The 25,995-nt window shown below is 33.9% G+C and overlaps 1 protein-coding gene across 1 annotated transcript in view; it reads left to right on the forward strand.

Annotated features, from left to right (window-relative positions):
* The first annotated feature begins 2,069 nt into the window (after nucleotides 1-2,069).
* LOC108911959 overlaps nucleotides 2,070-25,995 on the forward strand; it is a 125,302-nt gene continuing 101,376 nt past the window's right edge. The window contains exon 1 of the mRNA XM_018717051.2: nucleotides 2,070-2,662. Coding sequence (XP_018572567.1) covers nucleotides 2,382-2,662 — 281 coding nt within the window. The 5' untranslated portion in view covers nucleotides 2,070-2,381. The remainder of the gene's footprint in view (nucleotides 2,663-25,995) is intronic.

Raw genomic sequence — 25,995 nt, forward strand, 5'->3', positions numbered from 1 at the left:
AATCGCTGTAACTCCTGTCACAAATTTGTTTGCATATTAAAAAAGGTCACTCCACGAAGAAAAATAGAACAATACACATAACGATCGTTAAACAGGATAACCAAATAGAAAATATCAAGCAATTTTAATTGTAACTAATAAATATAACAATAACCAATAACAAAACACAAAACAAAATATAAAATTATGATTATTGCTTTAAAAATTTTCGATATGCATTTATCCAGTCTTTTTCTAACTTCCCTTCTAGCTGTAAACAACGTTTCTCTTGAAAGATTCTCATAAACATGTCGAATCTTTTGCCTTAAATGCTCCAAACTTGTGGGTGTCTTATATACTTGATTTTTTAATGTACCCATAAAAAATAGTCTAGGGGCGTTAAGTCTGGAGACTTTGGAGCTCATTCTACGGGTTCATTAATTCCAATCCACTTAGTTCCGAAAGTATTTTCTAAATAGTCTGTAATTCTTTTAGCTTTATGTGGAGGAGCACCATCATGTTGCAATCACATGTGTTCTAAGAGTATAATTATCTATTTTTGCTAAATTATTTTATTACATATTCTAGAATAATATGATTAACTGTAATTTCACTTGAAAAATCCCTCATAGTTTCATACAGTTGTGGAAATGTTTATTTATTATTAACAAATAAAACTTTTGAAATAATTTTTTATTAGGTAGAGAACCAATTTGTTGTAAAAATAATAAGAATTATAATCATTATTATGTTAAAAACGACGAAAATCTAAAAAATATTTAAGTTTGACCGGTTATATTGACTCAGTCAATATTAGTCCAAACTCTTTTGAAAACGCATCATTTTAAAGGGAATCTCATCTAGTTTTTTTTGTTTTCTTGACCTACTTCTACTAAAAATGTCAAAAAATTAAAAAAAAAGTAAAAAATCTTATTTTTTGCTTTTTTTAAAATTGTTTATTAACGATTTTTTGCATACAATTTTCATTTCGATGAGAAATTCATTTCTCTACAAAATTTTTCCTATAAACTATACCGAAATTTTGCTTCGTTTTCGTGCTCTAATTAAAGGATGTTTTTAAGGTGTTATTGTGAAGATGAGGTGCAAAAAACTGCAATTGGTTTAATAAGGCCCAAAGAAAAAGTTTTTAAAAAGTCAAATGTTTTTAAAAGAATTGTCTCTTGTACTATTTGTTTAACTTTTGTGATAACTCAAATTAATAAGCTTTGCAGAAAACATAATTTTGTCTTTTTAAACAAAATAATATACTATTTATTGCATATTAAGTTAAGTATGCCTCAAGTACCTTACAAGTACCTTACTTAGTTTGTAACTCTGCCAGTGGTAGAATTATGGGTAGCCAGTGATATTAATTCAGCAAAAAAGGTGTAAGCTCCTGGATAAAATAAATAAAATGTCATACAATCATCAACATTTCATGTTTTACGTTAGAAAATTTCTTTTCTGGGTGAAAATACTATTGGTCTACCTTTTTCAATTCTTTTAGATTAGATTATGCAATTGATAGAAATTTATACTATCGTTTTTGTGTGAATAGAACCACCATTCCTTAATTTTCTTGTCATAATTTCCGGATAACGAAAAATAAATTTAGTAGGCTAGCGAGATATCCCTATTATTCTAAACTTCCTGTTAAAAAGTGTAATAAACACAATTTTAGCATTAAACACCAAACGAATATTTAAATAAATCCGATAATAGTTCCATTAGTTCCATCTTTTGTCAATAAAACTGTTTCGCGTTCACTGGAAAGCGCAGTATAAAAAATCAGGCCCTTCACGTGTTTGCATAACCCTACCCCAAGCTACCAATGTTTATAAGAGATAAGATACAGTAGATAGCGACGCTCCACAATACGGATCTGCCGTCGACAGTCCACACACGAAAAAGAACCCACATACCAAGTGTTCGCCGTTTCCCGACACCGCCTGCCGGTTTCTCAATTTTATATCGATGGAAACAACGAGGCACATCGGGTATGCCATGGGTGACGTAAGAGAGCAGTTCTAAACACAACGTGGGGGGACAGAAAATGTTGAGCAGTTCCTCTGTTTGCAGTTGGCTGTGGGCCGGTCTGTATGCTCGTGCTGAGGCTGATTGAACGCGATTTTCTCCATACGGGTTCGCGACACAAACTGAGAATAAAATGGCACGTGGCCGGTGGCAGGCAAGAACCGCGGTTAGAGTGACATAAAATCGATCGCAGACGGCAGTGCGAGGATGGGGCAGCACTCGCTCTTAAAAAGTTACGTTGCAGTGCACTAGATTAGTAACAAAACAAAACAAAAAAAGCTTCTAACATGCCACGGTCGCCAGCTAGCCGGGGACGACGCTAAGGTATTTTTTTTGTCGGTTGATAAATAAACAAAATAACTTGGGGGATGGATGCTGTGTCCGGCAATAAGATCCTGAAACAGCGGCGTAACTACCTCACCCGTAGCGCTTCCAAAACGAAATGTTACAACAACAGAACCCACAAAAATAACCGATTGGGCAGGCTCGTCTCCATGAGGAGCTCGTACAGGCAAGGCCTGAACGGCGTTAACAAAAATAACAACCACAAGAACGGCCCGGCCGACATCGGCCTCCTCATCAACAACAACATCAACAGCCGAGGGGACGCGACCCGTCTGACCGATGTCTGCTTAGGAGAATTTACCAGGTAGGTGGTCGAGGGGGGTTTGTATTTTATAAATTCGTTTCGCGGGCGACTGATCCGCGTAAATCTACGAGATGGGGGGCTGTGGTTTCGATAAAGCGGCGCTGGCTCGCACACGATTAGATTAGATAACGGTTTTGATATGCGGAGTCCAGTGGCGATTCGTCGAAGTGGGTTGAAATATCTGAGAAAGTAAATATATTTCTCATAAATACATGCATAACATCTACTAGAAATTAAAGTCGTCATAATAATGAGACATGGAACTCACACTTTTTTAGACGATTATTTTTAGGCACACATGACGTCTTTCATGACGAAAAAATAAGGGTAGTTTCCCTTCAAACCTCGAAAGGTGTTGTATGTGTGTATTCGAACTGCTTTATTCATGATCAACCAATAGATATCAGTAGGCTTCTTCTTTTTTCAAGAAAAAATCGTTTTTCTTAAAGTTACACCGTTATAGAATTTAAAAATGTTGTTAGTACCTAATAAAGTCGACATAGGTATAACTACGAAAAATAACTTAATGATAAAAAATACCTTACTATATAGGGTGATTCACAAATGACGACCAAAAATAAACCCTCCTATTCTTTGGTGAATTTTAAGGGGAGTCTTTCCTATAAAGTTTTTATCTAGGACGCTTCGTTAAAAAGATACAGGGTGTTAAACTTCAAAAAATATTTTCAATTTTCTTAAATAATTTAAAAACTAGTAAGTGAAATAATTTAAAATTGGGCACATGTATTTATGTAAACATTGTCCAAAATCTGAGGGCTTTTCCTAAAGTTTACCTGTTCCAGTGGCGGAGATACAGGGTGTCGGTGGCATATTTTTCTAAATAAAATAGTACATCACTGCTTTACGGTAACAACCATGATATTTTCGGATTTGTCTTTCAATTTTGTACAAATTACTACTCTCTTATGTTTTTCGAAAAAAGCCTGATTTTCGAGTAAAACTTAAAAAACGAACTGAGAACACACTTCGATATTCGAATATAATGCCTTTTAAAATTACATAGTGGGCTGCGATAGCAACATCGACATTCTGATCAGTTAGAAGAAAGAATAAATAATGCTTTTCATCAGATTCAAGCAACAATAAATTTCGAACAAATTACATTTTCGTTACTAAAAAGATGTCGGGCCTGTGTTCGTGGAAATGGAGGTATTTTTGAGCATTTACTCAAATAAAATCATTAAAATGACGACTAATGTTATTAATTTATTTATTCGAATAAATAACCGACTGATAAGTGCTTGTCATGTCATTTAAGCAAAAGTGTTTTCAGTTGGTCTTTAAGTTTTACTCGAAAATCAGGCTTTTTTCGAAAAACATAAGAGAGTAGCAATTTGTAGAATACTAAAAGACGAATTCGAAAATATCATGGTTGTTACCGTAAAGCAGTGGCGCATGTACATTTTAGGAAAAGCCCTCAGATTTTGAACAACATTTACATAAATACATGTGCCCAATTTCCAATTATTTCACTTACTAGTTTTTAAATTATTTAAAAAAAAATTAAAAATATGTTTTGAAGTCTCCTAAAAGAAACGTCTTCTCCAAACGTTTACATCCACTGAAACATATATCAGAAATATTTGGGCAATACATGGGCTATTAGAAATATGTGAGCAAGATTCTCTCTCTCTCTCTCTCTCGTTTGACCTTGTGTATCGCTGCAATCACTGATTGGTTAAATAGAATCTTGTGAAAACTTACACTAATGTAATCTTGATCTTATTGTTTTCATAATTTTAATTACCAACGCGAACAAACCTATCTTAAGTATGGTCTAAGTACTAAGTTGTTTTTCTGGTGGCTTTAGAGGAAGAAAATTATATCTAAATAGCTATGAGATAATTTTTTTTTTGAACCCCTCGTAACGCAAGTAAACTGGGAAAGACGCGTAAGCGAAATAATCTTGGCTTCACTTCATTGATCGCTTTGTTCATATACAGGGTGTTGCAAAATGTTGTTCAGAGAATTATAGAGCGGATTATACATCCAAAAATACGAAAAAAATTCTTATAAACGTAGGTCCGCAAATGCTCTTCGTTTTCTAAATAGAGGGTGTCAAAAATAAAATAATAAAAAAAATATGTTTTTTATTGATAATTTCGAAATTTTTAATTGGAAATCGTTTAAATTTGGGTTAATACATTTATGATACGATTTATAGGATTTTTTCGTTTTTTGGATGTAGAATTTGTTCTAGAATTCCCTGAACAACAATTTGCAGCACCCTGTATTTGTCGCTTTTTGGAATCAGCTCCTTTTTTTGATTACAGTGTTATTGAATTGAATGACATTAAGACAGCGAAGTTTTAAAGATTTTATGAAATGTCCACCACCATTTTCGATATACGCATGACACATTCGAATCCAATTTTCGCGCACTCGCTGGAAAACACCTCAAGAAAAGGAAATAGTGGTACGCAAAAAACACTCGGACACGGTCCAATTCCAGATACCAACTGAAACTGAATTGCGTATTGCTGGACAGCTTAGTACCTCCTGTTATCTGCCGCGCCGTTGTCACATTGCTCGATATGAATTTTATCGAATTTTAAATTTATTACAACGCTAATTATTTTTTAGAATTAAACAAGAAGTTAAAAAAAATGATAAACATTGTATTTTATGGTATTCTATCATCTGTTAAACTTAAGGCAGTCAAACTTTTAACATCCTATTATAAGAAAGTGTCAGTTGTCTCTATATTATTCAAGTTTGGTGAGATTACCGTAGTACTGGTCATAATTTTGACCTTGGAATGTAGAAATTATTGCCAACTATGTAAATAGCTGAATGGTGCTATATCAGATTCTTGTACAAATTTTTAATAATGTTCCCTAGATCAATATTCATATATTTTCATTTTAATTAGATACCCGGACTTCTGAAATGCTGTTTTTTAATAGGATTCATATTATTACCATGAACAAACTTAAACGAGAAAATTTGTCATCATTATTTACTTGTTCGGTGGCAATAATATATGGACTGATGTCCAAAGATGATTTAAATCACAGCATGTAAACATTTTATTTAAAAAATTCTGATAATTGCCTTAAAACATGTCTTATCTGCGTAAGGTATTTTATAAAAATTATTGCGATATTCGGCTTGGATTATGTCGTCAATTAATTTATTTTAATTAGATATGAAAGGTCGTTTCGAGTAATACTAGATGTATTTAAATTGATGTTATCTTTAATACGTTTAGAAGATAACTGAAAATCTCAAAAAGACAAAGTCGGTTGTGTTTACCGTTCACTGCTATCTAGATTTGGGCCTGGATAAAAATATAACATTGCATTCTGTCACAGTGCAAATATTATTCAGCTTTGTGTATATTGTTCCAAGATAATTTCTATTCAAATAAATACTGAGTAATTTATGGCCGAGATAATCCTGTTAAAATATAGAGGGTACTTGGTGCAAAGTCAGTTAAATTAGAAAAAAATTGAGCAATTTGTTGCTGGTGAAATATTCCTTGACATACTTGGATCTTCCAAAATTGCTATGGACGGTTTTGGAAAATAATCCTTGGGAAGTTTTAAATTATACAAACTATTTCTTTAATTGTATGTTGCCAATATAAACAGCTGGTACGATTTAAATGTCGACAACTCTGTAGATATTTGCATATTTACACACAATAACATTAGAAAATGCAACATCATGTTTACCGTTTGTCAATTCGCTGAAGGAAAGTGACAAATTACCTTCAGACAGTGAGTTATGTCTTGATTTTTACTTAAACTTGTTTATATTGAATTAGTGCTAAAATGGATCCTCAGTCAACTATAGTCTTATGAGTGTCTAGTCAAAATAGATGAGTCAGCACAAAATCGTTGTTCCAAACGGTGTAGAACCAAATCCATTTATTCCTCGTCTCATAGTATCCAGATTTATTTTTTGTACTGTCTCTTTATCCACAAAAGGGTCATACTGAGAAGGACACAAAAGGAATAAACAAACATTCCTAGGGAAAATTTGGCCTACCCAAAATTTGATATTTCTCTTTTGTCATATCATAAATCTCAAAATTCTCTTGAAATTTAATCAAATTTAGTTAATACAAGTTTCAGGAGTTTGAACAATGTATGCAAACAGCGTATTTGTGAAATATACTTCTAAAATTCAAAAATATTCTTACTAATTTTTAGGAAAAATTTCGAGTTCTTTATTGAAATTCTGTGTGATTTGTCGTTAATTTGGCAGTGCCAAGAATGGCCAATAGTAGTGGCCAGTCACGTAAGGTTAAATCTACAACGCACTGGATTTATCGCATCGAAACGTCAGCGCAATATCTTAGTATCTCCATTGTTGTAAGCTAAAATTCTACTCTACTAACAACACTATATTTGTTTATTTATCACTCAGTATAGCGGTACAGTAACAATAATAGTAATAAGTAACATGCGAATATCTGCAATACTGACTATTATGCCTCTAAGTTCGTAACTTGTCTCTAGTTTTATAACTGCAAGTTACCAAAGTCGACGTTCGATCGCCTGTAATGGAAACGCGTCGGAAACTGGTTGATCTTCGGTACGTGTCGGTTCTCGCAATCTGGCGCAGCCCACAAACGCCGTGGTCAGCCTCGGTCGGCTGGAAATAGGGGTGACTTTTGGAGTTTCTTCTCAGCGGACGACTTTGTCTTCCGGCTTCGCTTCAAGTGTACTCTGGTTCTGTAACCGTACGAGGATTCACACGTTCGAAGATAAAACGTTGTAAACCACACAGTTTAATCGTTTTTGCAACAAAAAAATTTGTTTTGACAAAAAAAAATGGCTGTAAGGAATGAAACAACCCTATTCCACCTCTCGTAATTTCGATAAGAGATGTATTTTTAACCGCTATTCAACAGCTTGCATTGAAGCGTGAGAATACTCGCACACATACCTTTTTTACCCGTTTTTTTTTCATGTTTTTTTTTTTTTTTTGGTTGCTTGCATAATAATCGAAAATAATAGCCCATTCCGTCCGTCACGTCTCATTACGAATTGCGATTATTAACGCGGCTTTCCACGCGATTGTCCTAATTTGAATGGGCCCGTTAATTACCTCGGAGCATGCTTATTTTTTGCCGGTGCACAGAAATTTAGGAAAATGAAGTCATGGTGTATTTTTAAAAGACCGCTTACCTTTTCTCCCCCAGACCAGGATGTGAAATGGGCGCGTCAATGTTAAATTTATTATGAATGAGTCGAAATGGTAAATGTTAAGATAATAAATTGTCGATATATAACTTTATTTAATAGTCCGTTTATTTAATTATCTCCTTATCTGCGTTTAGTGTAGCCGCAGGCCAGTTTTAGAATAACTGATAATAGACCCGATTCGTACCTGTATACCTGAATGATTTAGAACGTGTTACACAGAGCATTTGTAAACCAGCTAATTCAGATGAGCGGAAACCCTAAGCTCGCATCGTTTTCAGTCTACGAACCCTTCACAATCCGCCAACTTGTGTGTAATAAACAGAGACGTACCTCTTTATTTATTTGTGTGACGTTTCTTGAATATACAAAAAAAATCATATACTTACAGGGCGTTATTTTTGTGGACAACCCAAACCCTTAACCTATATAATTGTCTGGTGTACAGGTGCCTCCCTTTCCCGTGCTAAAACGAATAGCTTACATCATCTTCAATTACTTTTTAATATGGACTTTTTTCCATTACCTAACAGCACTGTGACGTCTTCCTTGCTGATGTAAATCATTTAATATTGCATGAAGTGATCACATGCCACAGTGATGATCGTAAAATACAGTGAACGAATATCACTTAGTTTTCGCTTGTAACCATTTGATGTAGGAGCCAAATCCATATATTGAAATGACAGCGCATAGCGTCCTGTGATTTGCGATTTAAATAAAATGTTTGGTCATATGTGCGGCTGATTATAGCCCTGTGACGATTTATTTACCTGCCGTATGTTTATGAGCGGGAAAGGATGACAGAATCCTAAAAATAGCGCCAAAGGATCAGTTGATGATTTATAATTTTAAATTGGTTCATGCGATATACAAACATGTAAAATGCAACTGGTACTGTCTGGTAAATTGTTTGTCTGCATGTGAAACTGAGTGCTCAAGTCGTAGATGGATAGCAATTTGGACAATATCCAGATTTTTTATCATATTTGAAATTGGTTTTTTTGATGAAAAAGTCCTCACAAATAATCTACAGTACACCATACCTTGTTCAGTTTATTTCAAAAAACGTCAGTGTTATTTCGGATTAATTTTGTTTCAGTGAGTGTAATTTGATTTTGAGATAAGTAAGGTATTTTAGAAAGAGTCAATTGTATCAAAAGTCAATTTTAATTTAAAATGTTGTATTTGTTGGAATATGTCAAAAATTATAGTAACAAACATTAATATCAACTTCATTATTATGGCTTCATATAAAAATATACAAGGTACTTTCCAAAGTAAGCAGAATATTGCAGAAATAGGTATTTCTAGTGAGGCCATCTATTGGCAATTACACGCGTCCGAAAGGTAGATCCTGATGTACTGTCAAAATTACATGATATTTGAACGAATAGAAGCGGAGTTATGGTGTCTGAAGTGACAGTAATTGGTTATTCGTTAAAATAACTCGTTGTGAACTTATACAGTATGCGCCTAAAGTATGGAATAAATTCAGTAAAAACGAAACAATTTTTTTTTTTCGGAAAAATCCTCAAATAGGTCGATTTTTAATTTAAAAAATACATATTTTAGCATAAAAGGCGAATTTCAACCGTCATTTGTTTTCGAGTAATGACGTCATACACATTTTTTTTTAAATAGCAACCCTATTTTTTTCTTGATTCTGAAAGATCGTTTCATTGTCGATCCGACAGTATTAAAATATTTTGCCTCTGCATAGGAAAGTTTTCGAGTAAATGATCAATTATAATAAAGCAAAAACGTTATCAAATTTAGTTTTTCGAAATGCCTGAAGTTTTTTGGATCACGTAGGTGTAAATCTTTACAAAGTGTCACTGTCATACCGACTTTCTAAGTATTGTAAGCCATATAAAAATTATTGTTGAATTTAAAGTATTATGGCATATTTAACTGTCACACAAAGAATTGAAATTCTTATCGGATGCGGGGATAAGACTAGAACGCAGCAGGAATGTTGCTATCTTACATAGGAAGCAAATATAATTCATTAAGTTTTGTACCTAAATTAAGTGTTCGAATTGCCACCCACCGACTTCTTCACAATACGCAAGTCTGTGTAGAAATTCTTCTTGCACATTATGAATTATTTCTGAGGTAACTCTGTGTATTTCATCTATAATACAATTTTGGAGTTCTTCTAAATTATGTGGTCTATTAATGTACACTTTGGACTTTAAGTAGCCCCATAAGAAATAGTCCAGGGGTGTAAGATCTGGGGATCTCGCGGGCCATTCTATCGGTCCTCGTCTGCCGTTCCATCTCCTAGGAAAACAATTGCTCAGAAAATCTCGAGCAGGGCGCGCATAGTGCGGGGGTGCACCGTCTTGCTGACACCATAATATGCTGTCATCAGGAATATCAGGATCATTATTGTTAGGAAAAATTACTGCAAGCGCTGGAACAAGGTCATTTTATAAAAACTCTAAATATCTTTCTCCTGTAAAGAAGAAAGGCCCTACTATTCTGTTGTCAACTATTCCAGCTCACACATTTAATTTCTGTGGGTGTTGGGTATGTGTCTCTGCCATCCAATGAGGATTTTCCCGACTCCAATACCTGTAAGTTTGACGGTTCACTGTACCATTGGGACAAAACGTGGCCTCGTCTGAAAAAAGTATTTGCCGGTGTAAATCTCTATTTACTTGACATAAATCCATCACAATTTCACAAAAGTGTAAGCGGCGGTCGGGATCGTCTTCATTGAATTCCTGCACAACTTGAATTTTGTAGGGATGATATTTTTCCTTCCTCGGGATACGTAGCACTGTGGTCTGACTAATTTCATTGTTTCATGCAACCAATCGTGAAGTATTATGAGGATTATCTACCATACTTATAAAAATGTTCTGTTTGTGATCTTCACAAAAGCTTGGACATCCAGGTTTTGGAATATCTACAACATTGCCGGTTTCTCTAAATTTAGATTCTATCAGTGACACTTCGTAAAGATTTACACCTACGTGATTCATAAAAAAACTTCAGGCATTTCGAAAAATTAAATTTGATAACGTTTTTTCTTTATTATAATTGATCTGGGTTTTCTAACATTCAATCGTCATTTACTCGAAAACTTTCCTATGTACGGACGGTTGAAAATCGCCTTTTATGCTAAGGTATGTATTTTTTAAATTAAAAATCGACCTGTTTGAGGATTTTTCCCAAACAAAAATTGTTTCGTTTTTACTGAATTTATTCCATACTTTAGGCGGATACTGTATTTAATTGTTATTGTAGAAGTTTATCCATTTTGAAACAGTTTTTTGTCTGCACCTACGTCAGGTATTGGAAGCAAGTTATAGGTATCTGTTTTAGAAAAACTAGTATTACTCGAGTCAGGCCAACTGATTTTATAAATCAGCTTGTTTTGACAATTGACAGAATTTAAAATCAATAAGAGCAAGATCGTCGTTAATATACAAACCAACAGGTTGAGGTTATTATTATTACTCGACCTCTGAACCTCGATCAAGAAACTTCGAGTTACGAATAAACAAAATCCAGAAAATCTACCCTGACATTAAATCAAATGAAAGACATTTTAGCGCTTTTACTGCTCCGATGTGCGTCTAGCGACACTCTAATCAACAAACCCATTGCTGATTTGCTTACGCGTGTACCGAAGTGTACAACGCAGTTGTATTGTATGATAATTCGCACACATTAATAGGAAGTGGCATGACAAACGAATGGAACGTTGGAAATTAAAGGAATAGTCTCGATTAAGGTCGCAATCGATAAATTCGAATAATAACGGTACGTCATTGGAATCGTTAAAACATTTGAGTGTCTACGACAGACGTGATGCCGCCCTGGCCCTTTCACGGGTCCGGTGTTGCCGGTTTTAGAGATACGTTTCTTGTTTTGGGGATGTTGGACAGCCCCGAAGACATTTTGAATATTTGGCGAAAGTAATGGCAAAAATGGAATACATGGAATATGGAATAAAGGATGGCGTTTGTAGCCCCTATACAATTTTCGGCCTCGAAAAATTTTGAGTGTTCAAATATACAGGGTGTTGGATAAAAGCACCATAAATCAGGAGCTGAGAGAACATCAAAAATAATAAGTCGATTTTTTTCATACAGACCAAGAGCCTATCGTCTTTTGTTTTTGAAGCACCAGACGTCAAGTATGATTTTTTTAAATCAAATTTTAGACAAATATTTAAAAAAGTTTTTGAAAATGCTAAACCGGCAGCATTGTTATTGATCATTTACTGCATTCCATGGTACAGCTTTTTTGAGGTTAGGTTTTCTATAATGTAAATAATTTAAAAACTAGTAGTAAGATTGCATAGAAAGTTATTAAAATAACTTTAAAAAAATGTTTAAATATATCTTTCTGAAGAAGCAAAAATTTCTTTAGCGTGCTTTCTCAAAAACAAAAGACGAAGAAATAGTGGCATTTTCTTCCAAAACACGCTGTATAAATTTCGCAAGACCAGGATTTGCCAAACTGAACAGCATGACCAATAGCTATCACTAGAACTCCAGTAACTAAAGTCACGATTCCATTTTGGCCAAAATATAAAACCACTTTCTCCGGATCACTTATGGAAAATCTGCATGTACCTACTTACCTATCAGTTTGACCTACTTTTAAGGAACCGTATAATAATGATATTCTATCATTTTGAAATATGCGTCACCATAATTAAATAATTTGGAGAAAAATCGGTCAATAAAAAAGCTCCGTAAATAAATTTTATGTTCATAATCTCATATCAAGATCAATTTCGATGTTAATTTTAAGTGACTTTCCGATTTTGCGAAAAAGGCAACGCCGCCGGAGTTCCTATTCCTGTTTATCAAATCGGCCTTGGCGGTGCAGAACGCCTTGCGTTTTCCCATCAGAAATCGACTGTGGCCGTGCGAAAAAAACGCAAATTGTATGTGATATATTAATTGATGTAATCAACAGTGCAATTACTGACAAAGGCAGTAATTCATCTGGCAATTGCTGAATCGATTTCCCTGGCTCGGAAGGCGGTGGCATTTGAGACAAATCATCGCCGTTTAGTTTGCAGCTTACTGTTACAGTTTTTTAAATATTTCTCTGTTAAAATCAGTAAATCCCAGTCAACAAGATTGTACCAACATCTTTTACTTAATTGATATTGATGTAATCTATTGTGTTTTTTTTTTAAATTGATGATATTAATTAAGCACCTGCTGTTTTCTTTCATTGAAGTTGGCTTAAAAATGCACACAATTTATCAATTACTTAATGCTGAATAAATTAACAAAGAAAAAGTTTACATTCATTTAAATGTTAGATAGTATCGACAGATATTTATCAACAGAAACATCATTTACGACGCTGTTAGATTCTTTAAATTTTATTATTTAGAAAAAACAAATCATTAATTTTTTTCCAAGGGTTTCCAAGGGTGAAAGGAAATGACTTAAAAAAAGTTTTTTTAAATACTGATATCGACTTGTGTAAACAAAACTTATAATTTTATTTATTAGTAGCTTGTGTTGCAATTTCTGTTCCAATGAATGTCGTTTTTCTTTTTCCCTGATGATGGCATAATAACCGAAACTGGTAGGAAAGGCAATAAAACACATGTCCTACGGAAAAAATGTAAACAACTATTATTATGAGACATCTAGTAAATTTCAAGACAATTGTTTTCCAGTTTTTAAATAAATAAAATAAAATGTATCGATTTTGTAGTACGAATATAATGTCGTGCTTAAATTTTAGCTCGAATTTTAGTAATTATCAATCTCTTAAAACACGAGCTTAACTTTTAATCAAATTATGAATTTGAAAAATACGTAAGTAATTAAAGTACCCAAAGATTCACGTCGTCCAAATAATCATACGTATTAAAAATAATTTAGGGACTTACCAAAAAGCAAAATTCAGTAATTTTTAAATGTACAAGTACAAAACAAACTACAACATATCCTCAAAATGGTCATCACCATTTTCGTTGCACGCACGACACCTTCGAATCCAATTTTTGGCGCACTCGCTGGAAAACACCTCAAGAAAAGGAAATAGTGGTACGCAAAAAACACTCCAACACGGTCCAATTCCAGATACCAACTGAATTGCAAAGGTTTTTTTGTTTATTTTAATGTATTTTATCGTCTGTTAAAATTAAGACAGTCAAACTTCTATCACCCTGTACAGTCAGTCATTACTAAATAACCTAGATGTACCTAATATCATTTTCCGTCGTCCCTTCGTCATGGCTAAGCCAGTTGAATATTAAAAAATTGTAACATACTTGATAACGATTCCGCATGCAGCCCAAATGAAAATCGCTCCCTCCATAAAGTTCCCGCTAATCGAATCTTCAAATGCGAACTTTGATTGCATTCTTCTCGATGCACCGATTTCATTGGATCAAAAAGAAAACAAGTCTGCGTTAAAAACACGCCCACATTAAGTCATCGTCGCGTAAGTATTACAAATTGTTGTTGTTGATATCGCTCGTTCCACTCGATTCGTAGTAAATTTGCAAACGCGAATATTACAATCAAGGTTATGTTTTTGCCAGCCGCTAATGGCTGTTATTAGCGGGGCGAGTGAGAAAAATTTATAACTGCGGGAAACGCAGAACAGCGCCTGTACTTATGAAACACGTTAAAAAGGAAATGTTAAATTCGTTTGAAAAACTCTCCGCTTAGCTCGCTCCTACATCTGTGAAGTGTTTACAGGGGTGGTCATGGTTGCCGTGGCGCAGCAGTCAAAGACGGAGTGTGGTGTAAAATTTTGTTACATAAGTATTGCTTCTTGTGTGTTTTTTTAAAAGATTGTAGAGTTTTAAGTTCCAAAGGGACACGAAGAGATTCCTTCGTAACGTTGGCTCAAACTCCTTGGGACTTATTAAGTTGACCCAAGAAAAAATGAATAATGGCGCGGTCTAGATTTTTCTGGATTTGTTCTCGGCAGATCTGGGAAAATTTTATTCCGTTACGGTATTTTGTGAACATGGGAAAAGTAACGGTAATTTATGTTTGAATTTCGCGGGAACAATATACTGTCAAATGTCGTCTATTATTCGAAATGACAGAATACTGTTGCTTACCTTTAAATGGTCGAACATTTGTTATCGTATTTATTGTACTTTAACAAATTTCTTTATCTGCTTCCACTGTAGCAAATATACTATTAATACATTGTTTTTAAGGAGGTAAGTGGATTTTACCGTAGAAGTGGATGTTGGTATGGACAACGGGAGGTAACTTACCTCCTTAGGAAAAAAGGCGATTTCAAGTAATAAATGTATATTTTATGAACAAATAAATAGAAATATTTGATGAACATTACATTTTATTAATTATTATGAATGAATATTTATAGTAATTGTACAGTTATTACATTTTGTAACATTTATAAAATTCCTCTCGCGTTTACTAATTGTCACATTTTTCTTAAAATGATTTGACCGCATTTCAGTCACCGGAGGCTCAACATTATCTGACTGATCTATTAAAACAGCATGATGCGACGTACTACTAGAACCTGGAATTGAATTGTCATTGTAAAGAATCCTGTTGGCTATTTCATTTTTTTACGTAAACTGTCAGCAACATAACTTTCTGCAATTGTGACTGATTTCCTCCCAGCATGTCTCTTGATTGCTAATACGTCAACTCCTGTATTAGCCAGTAACGTTGCCGATGTTCTTCGGAATGAATGGCCTGTATATGTTTCAGGATGTTCTAGTTTCAAAAACTACAATCTTATTAGGAATCATAGAAAGGGTATTCTTGCTGACTGACTTTAGAAATAATAATTCAAAACCAGCAAAATTGTAGCTTTGTTTATAAACAACCAAGGCGACTTTGCGAGATTTCGAATAATGTCAAAATGAATTGATTAAGAAATGTCAAAAAATAAAACCTAATCTTTATTTCATTCATGTTTAAATAATTATATGTTCAATTACTGCATACTAGAGAAAATGGCAAATTATTTTAATACTTGGCGTTTTACCAATTTTAAAAAGAAGAAAAAATATTTTATAAATATTTATACTTATAAACATGTAAATGAAATTTCTTTAATATAACCGGTGCCAGAATGTTTTATTCGATTGCGCTTTAAATAAATCGTACGTCCATTTGATATATTTGATGGAGCTCATTTTGTCTTTGTGGGTGAATTAAGATTTGTTTATTTGACAATTTTATTAGGCGTAATATAATAAATTCGACAAAATACGAACTTTCTAAAAATATAACCGTCTTTAGCCTACTCGGTTTTGTATCTATAATAAAACACGAATCGTAAAAATATATGTTCCACGTACGAAATTAAACGATCGCACGGGAGAGGATCCGACATAAAAATTAGATTTGTGAATAGTATTCTGAATTACGTTGGCAATAAAACAGAAGTGTTTACATATTGCATCATGTATCTGAAATAATATTTGTCTGCAGCGATCCTGACACACGGTATTCACCTGTTTACGTTTCGTGTTATATCCAAGGGAACCCGAAAACTAAATACCCCCACCCACGCCTCTTTCCATTCCAGAAAAATTGGGAGATTTATCGAGAGATCGCGTCAAGTGATGCTATTTTTAGAACGACAGATTTCAGCTGTAAATATTTACAAGTCCTTAATTAAAATCCTAACGTTACTTGGAGAACGTAATAGTGACACTTAGTTTTTGTCATTCTCGGGACATTTTTGCCATAAATCGATTTTTAAACTATTTATGTATGTTTTCCGTTTCGCTTATCTCTGCTTTCATAAGACGTATAAGCTACTATAGTCATTTCACATTTACTTTATCTCTTTACAAACCTGTAAAGATTGATATCATGTGTATAATCAAACAATTATAAGCGGTATTACAGACATTTCTGTTTGCTTTTGATGAAACGCCAGTAGTTGATTTAATTCTCTCACGATAACGTGTTTTTCTCTTGGGAAATTTCACTTTGTTTTCTCCTCTCTGACATTGTTCTGATGTTCAGAAAGCAGAAACATACTTTGGATGTATTCATCAGTATCATGCATCCATAACACAAATGTTGTCTTGCTTCATTATAAATTTAAACGATATCCAACTCGAGTAAGCCATTTTTCACACTTGAAAAACTAATGTAAACACTATCGCAAAACGTTGTGAATCACCCTGTATACATTTTTTTTGCGCATAACTAGTCAGTTTTTATCAAACTATGATTTTTTATTACATGATAACTATTTCGTTGCAGCATGCTTATATTTTACGACTGATTGCATACTTCGATGACGTCTGGTAAATGCTCTTACAAAATGTGCCTGTGTTTCGAAAGTTTCGACCACTCCTTTTCTGTGTATGCGTTTCTCATTACATTATTTTCTTGTAATGTAATTTTAATGAATAACATCATATTTAATATTAGAACCGTTACACAGTAATGGAAAGAAATTTAATGGAAAATTGAGCAAGAGGAAGAATGTATAGTTTGTTTGATGTTTGCAAACAGTAAGTACAGGGTGATGCATACTTGTAGATTTTGTAAATAATTTATAATAATTTTTGAGTTCTTTTCATATATTTAGCACAAACAACCATGGGCGTAGCTACAATTTTTGCGTGGGAGCTCAGGGCTGCAAGGTCTATCGTAAAAAAAAATCTAAAAAAAAGTCGGACAGACTGACTTACCTAACCGATATGACAAAGATGATAATACTAGATATTTTTTCTGGGGTGGTAAATAAAATTGAAAATATTGATGGATCAATCATTGCAAATCGTCCTTATTTACGAAGCTGGCATAAACAGGATGTAATATTGTACTTTATAATACTATATTTCAAATATTAAAGACCTCAATAAATTTCCAGTACTTAACTTATCCGATGTGTATTATATTAATTATATTAATTGTGATAACACGATTGCACGTATGATCTCATGCTTGTCGTTTTTACTGGAGCAATATACCTACTCTCAAGGTTGATCTCTTTGTATACAATTCAATCTTAATATAAATGTGACTGAGACATAACGATAAACAATTTATTTCTCGAATTTTCCGCATGACCTAAAATGTTTAGGAACCGCTGAAACTTTAGCTTGTATTATTCAGCGGTCTTCAAACTTTTTTGCTATAATTGTCTGTCACTAAAAATGTAACATTTTATTCACGACACACGGTACATTTTGTGGACCCCTGATTTAGACAATTTCCTACAACATATTTCTTCATTAGGTTCGTTTGTTAACTAAGCAACATTAATTAATCGACATTTTTGCCAGCCCCTGTCATCGCGTTATAATAAATTGGCGGATAAGTAATCCTGATGTTCGCCAGCATTACCAAAGACAATTTGCATTATTTATAACGAGCCAGCATGAGCGGTTAGCAATTTTTTCGCCATGAGATCATATCCCCGATACGAATACGCTAAGTACGTTTAATTCTATATAAAACATTTGGCGGAATGATTTTTATTTCTCGGCCATGCAAATAATACGGCGGAAATTTTTCGACGCCTGCCGCCACTATTCGCACATTGCTGGTTCCGTTAAAAATATCATCGGTATCGTAATACTGCAGAAAAAAATAATGTGTGCATGCATGTGTTGTTTCTTACAAATAAGCGTTAAACTATACTTAAATGGTAGTGTAACGCTGGATGGCATACAGGGGATATCAATTTTCAAAGTGTAACAAATGTTCGGGCGCCACCGCTGGGCGCAGGAGTGGTCCGATCGAAGGTATTTTGGTGTCGTTGTGTAGGTCTGCAAATCAATATATGGTTTTCAAAGAAAAAAATTGACTTGGTAGGGTATTGTTGATATGTCGATAAGGGATGTGTAGTTGGCGTGGATGGAGCGTTTTTGGTGGTTTTCAGAGGTGTTTTGTGATTCCAGGAGAAGTTAGTGCAAATATATACTGGTTTTAGTGGTTTTGATAGCGGGTCCACCTCCATAGAGTCTAGCCCGAGAACGACAATCGCAGGTCAAAGATCCTAGCTAAGGCTAGGTACTTAGACCACGGCATAGCAACCCGAAAAATCATCGTACTTCAAATTTTGAGATTATTTTAACAATTGTCAATTAAGTTGTCATTGTTGTTTGTAGAAACATAATTAAATTTATTTATATACCAGTGAGAGGGTGTTTTATTTTCATCCTTGTTAACTACGTTCAATTCCAGTGTGTCAGAAATTTGCTTCGTGTCGAATTCTGTAATTTTTTTCGGAATATACTGGGAAAATTAGTGGAACACCTTGTATATCATTACGAATTTAACCTGATCTCTTTTCAAAAATACCGACATGTCTATATTTACCCTGTAGATTATTTTTAGCGACTTATCAAGCTGGCCATGGATTAACAGCATTAAACAATTGATGAATGGGTGTGCTGTCAATTGTAATAATTGTGAATTTTAAGTCATATGCATTCATCGGTTGTTGCCATTTATCCATGGCAACTGTGATCAAATTAGAAATTAGTTCTGCATTCTAAACGTCCCAAAAAATACAAATATGCAAACGTTGTAGAAATATTTGAGAAGGGTCTGTTTGACTTTACAGAATGTTCTCGTCATTTTCAATATTTAACTAAAAAATATAAGTTCTTACTCGTTAATAAAAAATTGCGTGTGAATTTTTGTGAAAAAAGTTGCCCGCTTTCACAACTGATATTATTAATGTTTGAGCTTGTGGTGGCTTTGATGTCCTAGAAATAATAGTCCGGTCAAATTAGTCATAAAAATAGTGGTCAAATAACGAAAATTCCGACAGAGCTAAATTTTGGTGGAGACCTTGGGTACACCATTAGAAATAAAGTGTTAAAAGTCCCCATCGATCCCATGTGTGCTAAAAAAAGTTATTCGGGGTCAAAGGTCAAAATTTGAGGTTTTTTGGATTTTTTTCGAAAACGGTAAGTTTTATCAAAAAAGTAGCTCTGACAAAAATTATAGACCTTAAAAATTATCTACAAAAATGGTGCTTATACTTTTTTTTAACAAAAAAACAAAAGTAGCTCTGACAAAAATTATAGACCTTAAAATTATCTACAAAAATGGTGCATATACTTTTTTTTCTAAGAATCACCATTCCTGAGATATCGCGATTCTAAAAGTTGAAGGAGTCACATTCTACATGATATGCCCATATATGCCACGTATATACATAGCCAGGCACTTAATACAAGTAAAAATGCCTATTTGTGTCTCTTATATGTATAAACTATACTATTCTGAGAATATACACTCAAAAGAAAGTCAGTCCCTTAGTCAATCTCCTCTACCCGCATGGCCTTGAATAACATCTGGCTACTCTATTGTAAAAACTTTTGTAAAAAATACACGAAACAAGAAACAAGTACAACTATCTTGTTTTCCTCCAACATCGGCTTCTACTAATCAACACTTGTATCGAGTATACTATCAAGTTCAGACAAGGCTAAGCAATCAACTGAACCCAGAAGACGGGTTGGAAATTAACAGATAATACTTTGGAACCGATTCAAACTTTACTCCCACCTGCTCCGGAAAAACTCCTAAACACTATTTTTTGCAATTGCAAAAAAGGTTGTAGTGCTAAATGTGGCTGTAGAAGAGTAGGGTTACTGTGTTCTCCAGCGTGTACTAATTGCCAAAGCCAGTCTTGCTCAAATGTCCAATTGAATAGAACAGACGAAGATTCATGTGATTTCAATGAAGAGATAGCTGATTCATCTTCATTTGAACAATTTATGAACATCCAGCAAGAAGAAGAAGAAGAAATCGAAGAAGACATGACCGTTGAAGTCGACTTTGAAGTGTATGAATCAGATTAAAATATCAAAAGAAATCAGAACTACAGTTAAAGTCAATAACCAATATCAATATCACTAATGATCATGCAGTTAAAAGAGTATTGTCCCTGACAATTCCGTCATAACAGTTCGTGGAGTAGGCCTACCGGAAAAACCACGTTAAGAAAAACGCGCCAAAGTACACTACCTCACAGGTTGTGTGGAAATGTGTGCATATCATGTAGAACGTAACTCCTTCAACTATTAGAATCGCGATATCTCAGGAATGGTGATATTTAGAAAAAAAAGTATAAGGACTATTTTCGACAATTCTAAGCTCTACAATTTTTGTCAGGACTACTGTTTTGATAAAACTTACCGTTTTCGAAAAAAATCCAAAAATCCTCAAATTTTGACATTTGACCTCGAATAACTTTTTTAGCACACATGGGATCGATGGGGATTTTTTGACACTTTATTTCTAATGATGTACCCAAGGTCTCCACCAAAATTTAGCTCTGTCGGAATTTTCGTTATTTGAAATGTCTATTTCGACCGGACTATAACAGATAATTGAGTAGGTACACATTATTATTGTAATAAATGCGGGATTGCGATATTCGAGTGTTTTGCGTGCTGTTTTTTTTACGCAAATATGTGTATTAGTTACTATCAAGGACTTTCTCATACATCATCATAAACTTTACAGGAAATTACTAAACAATTGCAAGAGAGCTGCTATTAAGTAGTAAGCATAAGTTTTAAGTCTGGATCTATAATAGTGATTCTAAATTGTCACCAGGAATGAAAATAATACAATAAGATCGACAAGTAAAGAAATGTTGCCGTTTCATCGAACCAAACCAATTTAAGAAACCCGTTTTACCGATAGCCAGTGGTTTTAAATTTTATTGCTTTTTATTGTTAATTAATTAATGATGTAAGAATAAATAATTAACAGCGTTTCGGTGTGTTAAGTCAATAAATCATCGATAAAAGCTCGAAAGCGATAACTGGATTCGTTTATAGATTTGTCACAGGGCGCCAATAGCGGCTAATGTAATGTACAGGGCGTCCTTTAGTTTATTTAGTAATTTGTATGATTTCGTCTGATGAATATTTCTTCGCCAGCATATGTCTAAATTTAGACTAAATTGTTTCTTACTTAATTCTCAACTCATGTTTATTCAAATTCAAAGAATTAAAATTTCGAATTATGTACTACGTATTACGAGTAATTTGTTGGAAAATTAATCGTTAAATGTAAATATTTGTGTATTTGTGGTTTGTATCTGTTGTCCCACAACGTCACTAAGATGTTTATTACATGGTGTTCTAGAAATAAGTACGCTACACAAGGAAAACTATTTGTGACTACTTTTCGGGCACATCGCGGTACGCGCTAAAATTGATTTCACTTCAGTCTTTTCGTTTTTAAAACGCAATTTTTTAACATAACTGTCGGACAATTACATATTTTCTATCACCCGGTAGACCAGACAGAGGCCTTTGCCACAAGTAATTTAATCGATATCCTTGTTTTGTTTGACGGTGATGTCACTTATAAATTTAAACATTAAACATTAGTAGTATTATCACCCAGTTATCGGCATATTAACACAACTCTTGATAAATGTTCAATATTGCTGTTGTAAGGCGATAAAAGGCTAAAAATACGTTAGAGCACCCGGTGCTTCAGTTTAAAAAAATTACTTCGTTTTACGACTCGTCGACTATATGCAAACTCGTACACCGTTAGACTTGCAGTTTCCATATAGGCGACAAGAGTTATTATGTAACTGGTTTGAGAAATATTCAAAGTCGTTTCCGTGTCGTATATCATTTTTTTTGCACGACCGGTATGCATACGACAAGGTTATCTCTTAAACCGACTCCTTTTAGGGTTGCGGAATGAGTTGCAGCAACAGCGCGTGCCTCGTATTATACAGAGCGTTCTCGTTATCATTATCAAGTCTATGAACTCGATTGTAATTTAAAAATCTGTATAACCTTAAAAATAAATCTTAAATGTTTACAAGAATGATGTATTAAATCAAATTTTAGCCACCCTTTTCCAAAAAAAATTACATAATACCTACCAAGTCATTGTTACGAATTTACCTTTTTGCCGTAGAAAACCATCAATTAATTTGCGACCCCTACATACAGTTCCACTCTCCACCCTATGCTCCTTGACAACCTTAGTTTTCTCTTTAAGGGCCCCATATTCTTTAAATAGTGTTTTCCGCAAAGACAAATAATTTCAAACATTTAATAACTGATTAATCTAAAGCTTATCAAATAATAGGAATGTTATGTCATGCCACCTGAGTATTTTCAAAGACGCCGCAGTAAAACGAATAAACAGGTGCAAAAAACGATCAAACCATCAAGGTTTTAGGTACTGAAATTTACGAAAAAACTAACTTTTTTAAATATAATTCCACATGTAAATATTCTTTTAACATTTACTTGCTTAGTCCTACATATAAAATTGTTTACTTTTATTTATAAGTACGTGAAAATAATTCTAAAAATGTGGGGTTAGAATAACAGCAAACGCATGTTTTACAAACGCTTTTTTTAGTTATTATTTTATTTGAGTAAATTTAAATGGTAACAATGAATAAACAAAACATCAAGGATTTTATTTTTGTGCTTACTTTTGTTCTACACGTTTTACTTTTAAAGATTTCAGTACCTAAAAACGCCAGAAATTTCACTATTTCTCGGCCAGGAATATGACCACAAAAATAGCCAAAATGTATATACAGGCTGTTACAAATTCGGTTCTTACTACAGGGATCTCGGAAACGGTAAGAGGTACGAAGTACTTAAATGGGGGTAAAGTTGTGTAATCAGGGGACCAACATTGTTCCTCTAAAAAATCATGGCTAACATGATTAATTTTTGAAATATTTGAAAAAAACCGAAATTTTGGAAATCCATTTTCGATTCATTTCAGCCTTGTTTGAGGCGATATTGAAAAAAGAAAAACACTTTCTCATGGCCACTTTTTGCCCTCTATCGAATGTCATAATCAATTTTGATATGTAACGTTTCGTCTTTCGCGGACCATCATCAACTTCATTTTTTTAAATACGACCCTAGAAATTTTATTACATTTTTTGCAAGCCTTCGTGATCCCCAATACTGTATTGCCTCAGCCCGAATCAGATTCAGACGTTTTGTCTCGAAAAATTCATCTTCAGTGTATTCGTTCCAAATTTATTTAAATTTTTTTCAGATACAGATATTACGCTGATCTGTATTTTCAACCTTTACCAAAACGAAAATGCCAAAATTTTTAAAAAAATAATATTCAGTTGGCGTTTTGGTTGTTCATATGCTTTTTAAAAATTAATTTGTCATAATAAAATTAATAATGTTTTAATTTTGACGTAACAAGTTATTGAGTTTTGTATGACCAAGTGATGGTAATAGTTAATAATAATAAATGTTTTATTGTAATCATGTTAGCCTTAATTTTTTAGATGCGTAATGTTGGTCCCCTGATTACCCAACTTTGCCCCCATTTAAGCCAGTTTGTATCTCTTACCATTTTCGAGATCCCTGTAGTGAGAAGCGAATTTGTAACAGCCTGTATTCATCGTTTTTATCGCCCATTGCCCCTCGTAATCCTAACATGCACGAATCACTTCTATCTGACACAGCAAAGGCCAGTCTATAAGGGTACTAAAATCATTCCGATCGGACCACGCCTGCGCCCAGCGACACATATGGGTTCGAGATTTTCGAAAATATACCACTTCTTGTTTTTAAAAAAATATGGATGACGTCGTAACAGCAAAACAAGTCATCCTGTATACATACATTATAAAGAAACGGGCGATTAAATATATCAATCAACTCGTCACAAATCACCTGTTTTTTTATTGAATTTATCAGTTACTTCGCCTGTCAATCTTCGCATTGCATTTACATCTTCAGAGCACATTTAAAACTCTTGACTATTTTTCAATTATACTTTGTAGATTTTGATATGAATTTCTAATCTAAATCAGATCAATTGTACCATTTTTAGAATGTACTACCTACATGTTCTCTTGACTTGGATACTTTTGATTGAGCACCACAAAACATTGCTTATAACTTTAATATCAGCATTTTTTCGTGTCAATAACTATGTTGTAGGCTGGGTCTCAACAGATGCTCGCAATATTTTTTATTTGCAGCAAAATAGATCATTTCTTTAATCTTTTTATTTTCAATTTCACGTGGGTATGTCAAATGTTGCTCACGATGAAAAATTGTACGACAAATTTGTCGTTTCACGTTTTTTAATTGCTCTGTTTTTTTTTCAGGTATGGTAACAGTCGACAATCCTATTAATGTTTGTTCGAGGAGGTGTAATGTAAGTTTTTAATTTAGCAGTTTAGTTTGTTTACGGTTTGAATAAGATATTATCGCGACGTTAATTAAATAAGCGCCTACAGGGTGAGAAAAATAAATTTTAGTTGCCAAGCAGCTGCAAGCACCTGCTGCCGTGTAAATACGTGCCCTTACAAGGTCTACACATTACACAATAATAATATACCGTCTCTGTCGCACAAATCATTGACACTTGATAAAATCTAGCCATGTGATTTATTATAAATAAATGTTTCAAGGTTAGAAAAGTTCAAACATAAATTGTTTTTATTTGATCGAACGTAGATGAAATCATTATATTCGCATTAGTTATCGGTGTAAGATGGTATCTTTTTTAAATTAACATCTAAAAATAATTAAGTTCTACATTTAACCACTAGAAATGGTATCGGTCATCTTCATCAACAGCAGATGTTGCCATGAAAGTGCAAAAGTTTTAAAAAATATGGCACACGTGCTGGGACCTACACAGCTTTGTTGTAGTTATTCTCCGATTTTTCATCAAGTTTCGTGCGTCTACTTTAAAAAGTGGAATTTGGTACACCTGATCAGATCAGATTTTAAATGTATCATTAATAAATGTATATTAGATTCCATTTCGCATACCAGTACAATCTAATTCGATCAAGCGTAGCAAACGGTAACCAGAGGCTCTCTCCAGACATGAAGGAATTGTGTCAACGCGATTTTTTAAGAAACGCCTACATCTGGAATTCCACCAAGTCTTGGCGGATCGCCCGTCAGTATTAATGTGTTTAATGTTAGTATTCTTTCTAGACATAACATGACTGTGACTGCACCAAAGGCGTCGAGCCTTCTTGGTATAACGTTATAGGGGAGAGAAAAGATGTTAAAAGGGCGCCAACCTACAAATAAATTAAGCTAAAATAACCCCCTAACGGTTTCCTCGCCCTGTAGGTAGGGATTTGGAGTAAAATAACAAAACGCACATGTAAAATTCACCAATATATTTCTCACACGTGTTGTCCAAGGGTTTGTTGGATGTTCTGCGGAATACTTGGGGTTCT

Source organism: Anoplophora glabripennis, unplaced genomic scaffold (assembly GCF_000390285.2).
Source record: "Anoplophora glabripennis isolate ALB-LARVAE unplaced genomic scaffold, Agla_2.0 scaffold389, whole genome shotgun sequence".
Taxonomy (NCBI): domain Eukaryota; kingdom Metazoa; phylum Arthropoda; class Insecta; order Coleoptera; family Cerambycidae; genus Anoplophora; species Anoplophora glabripennis.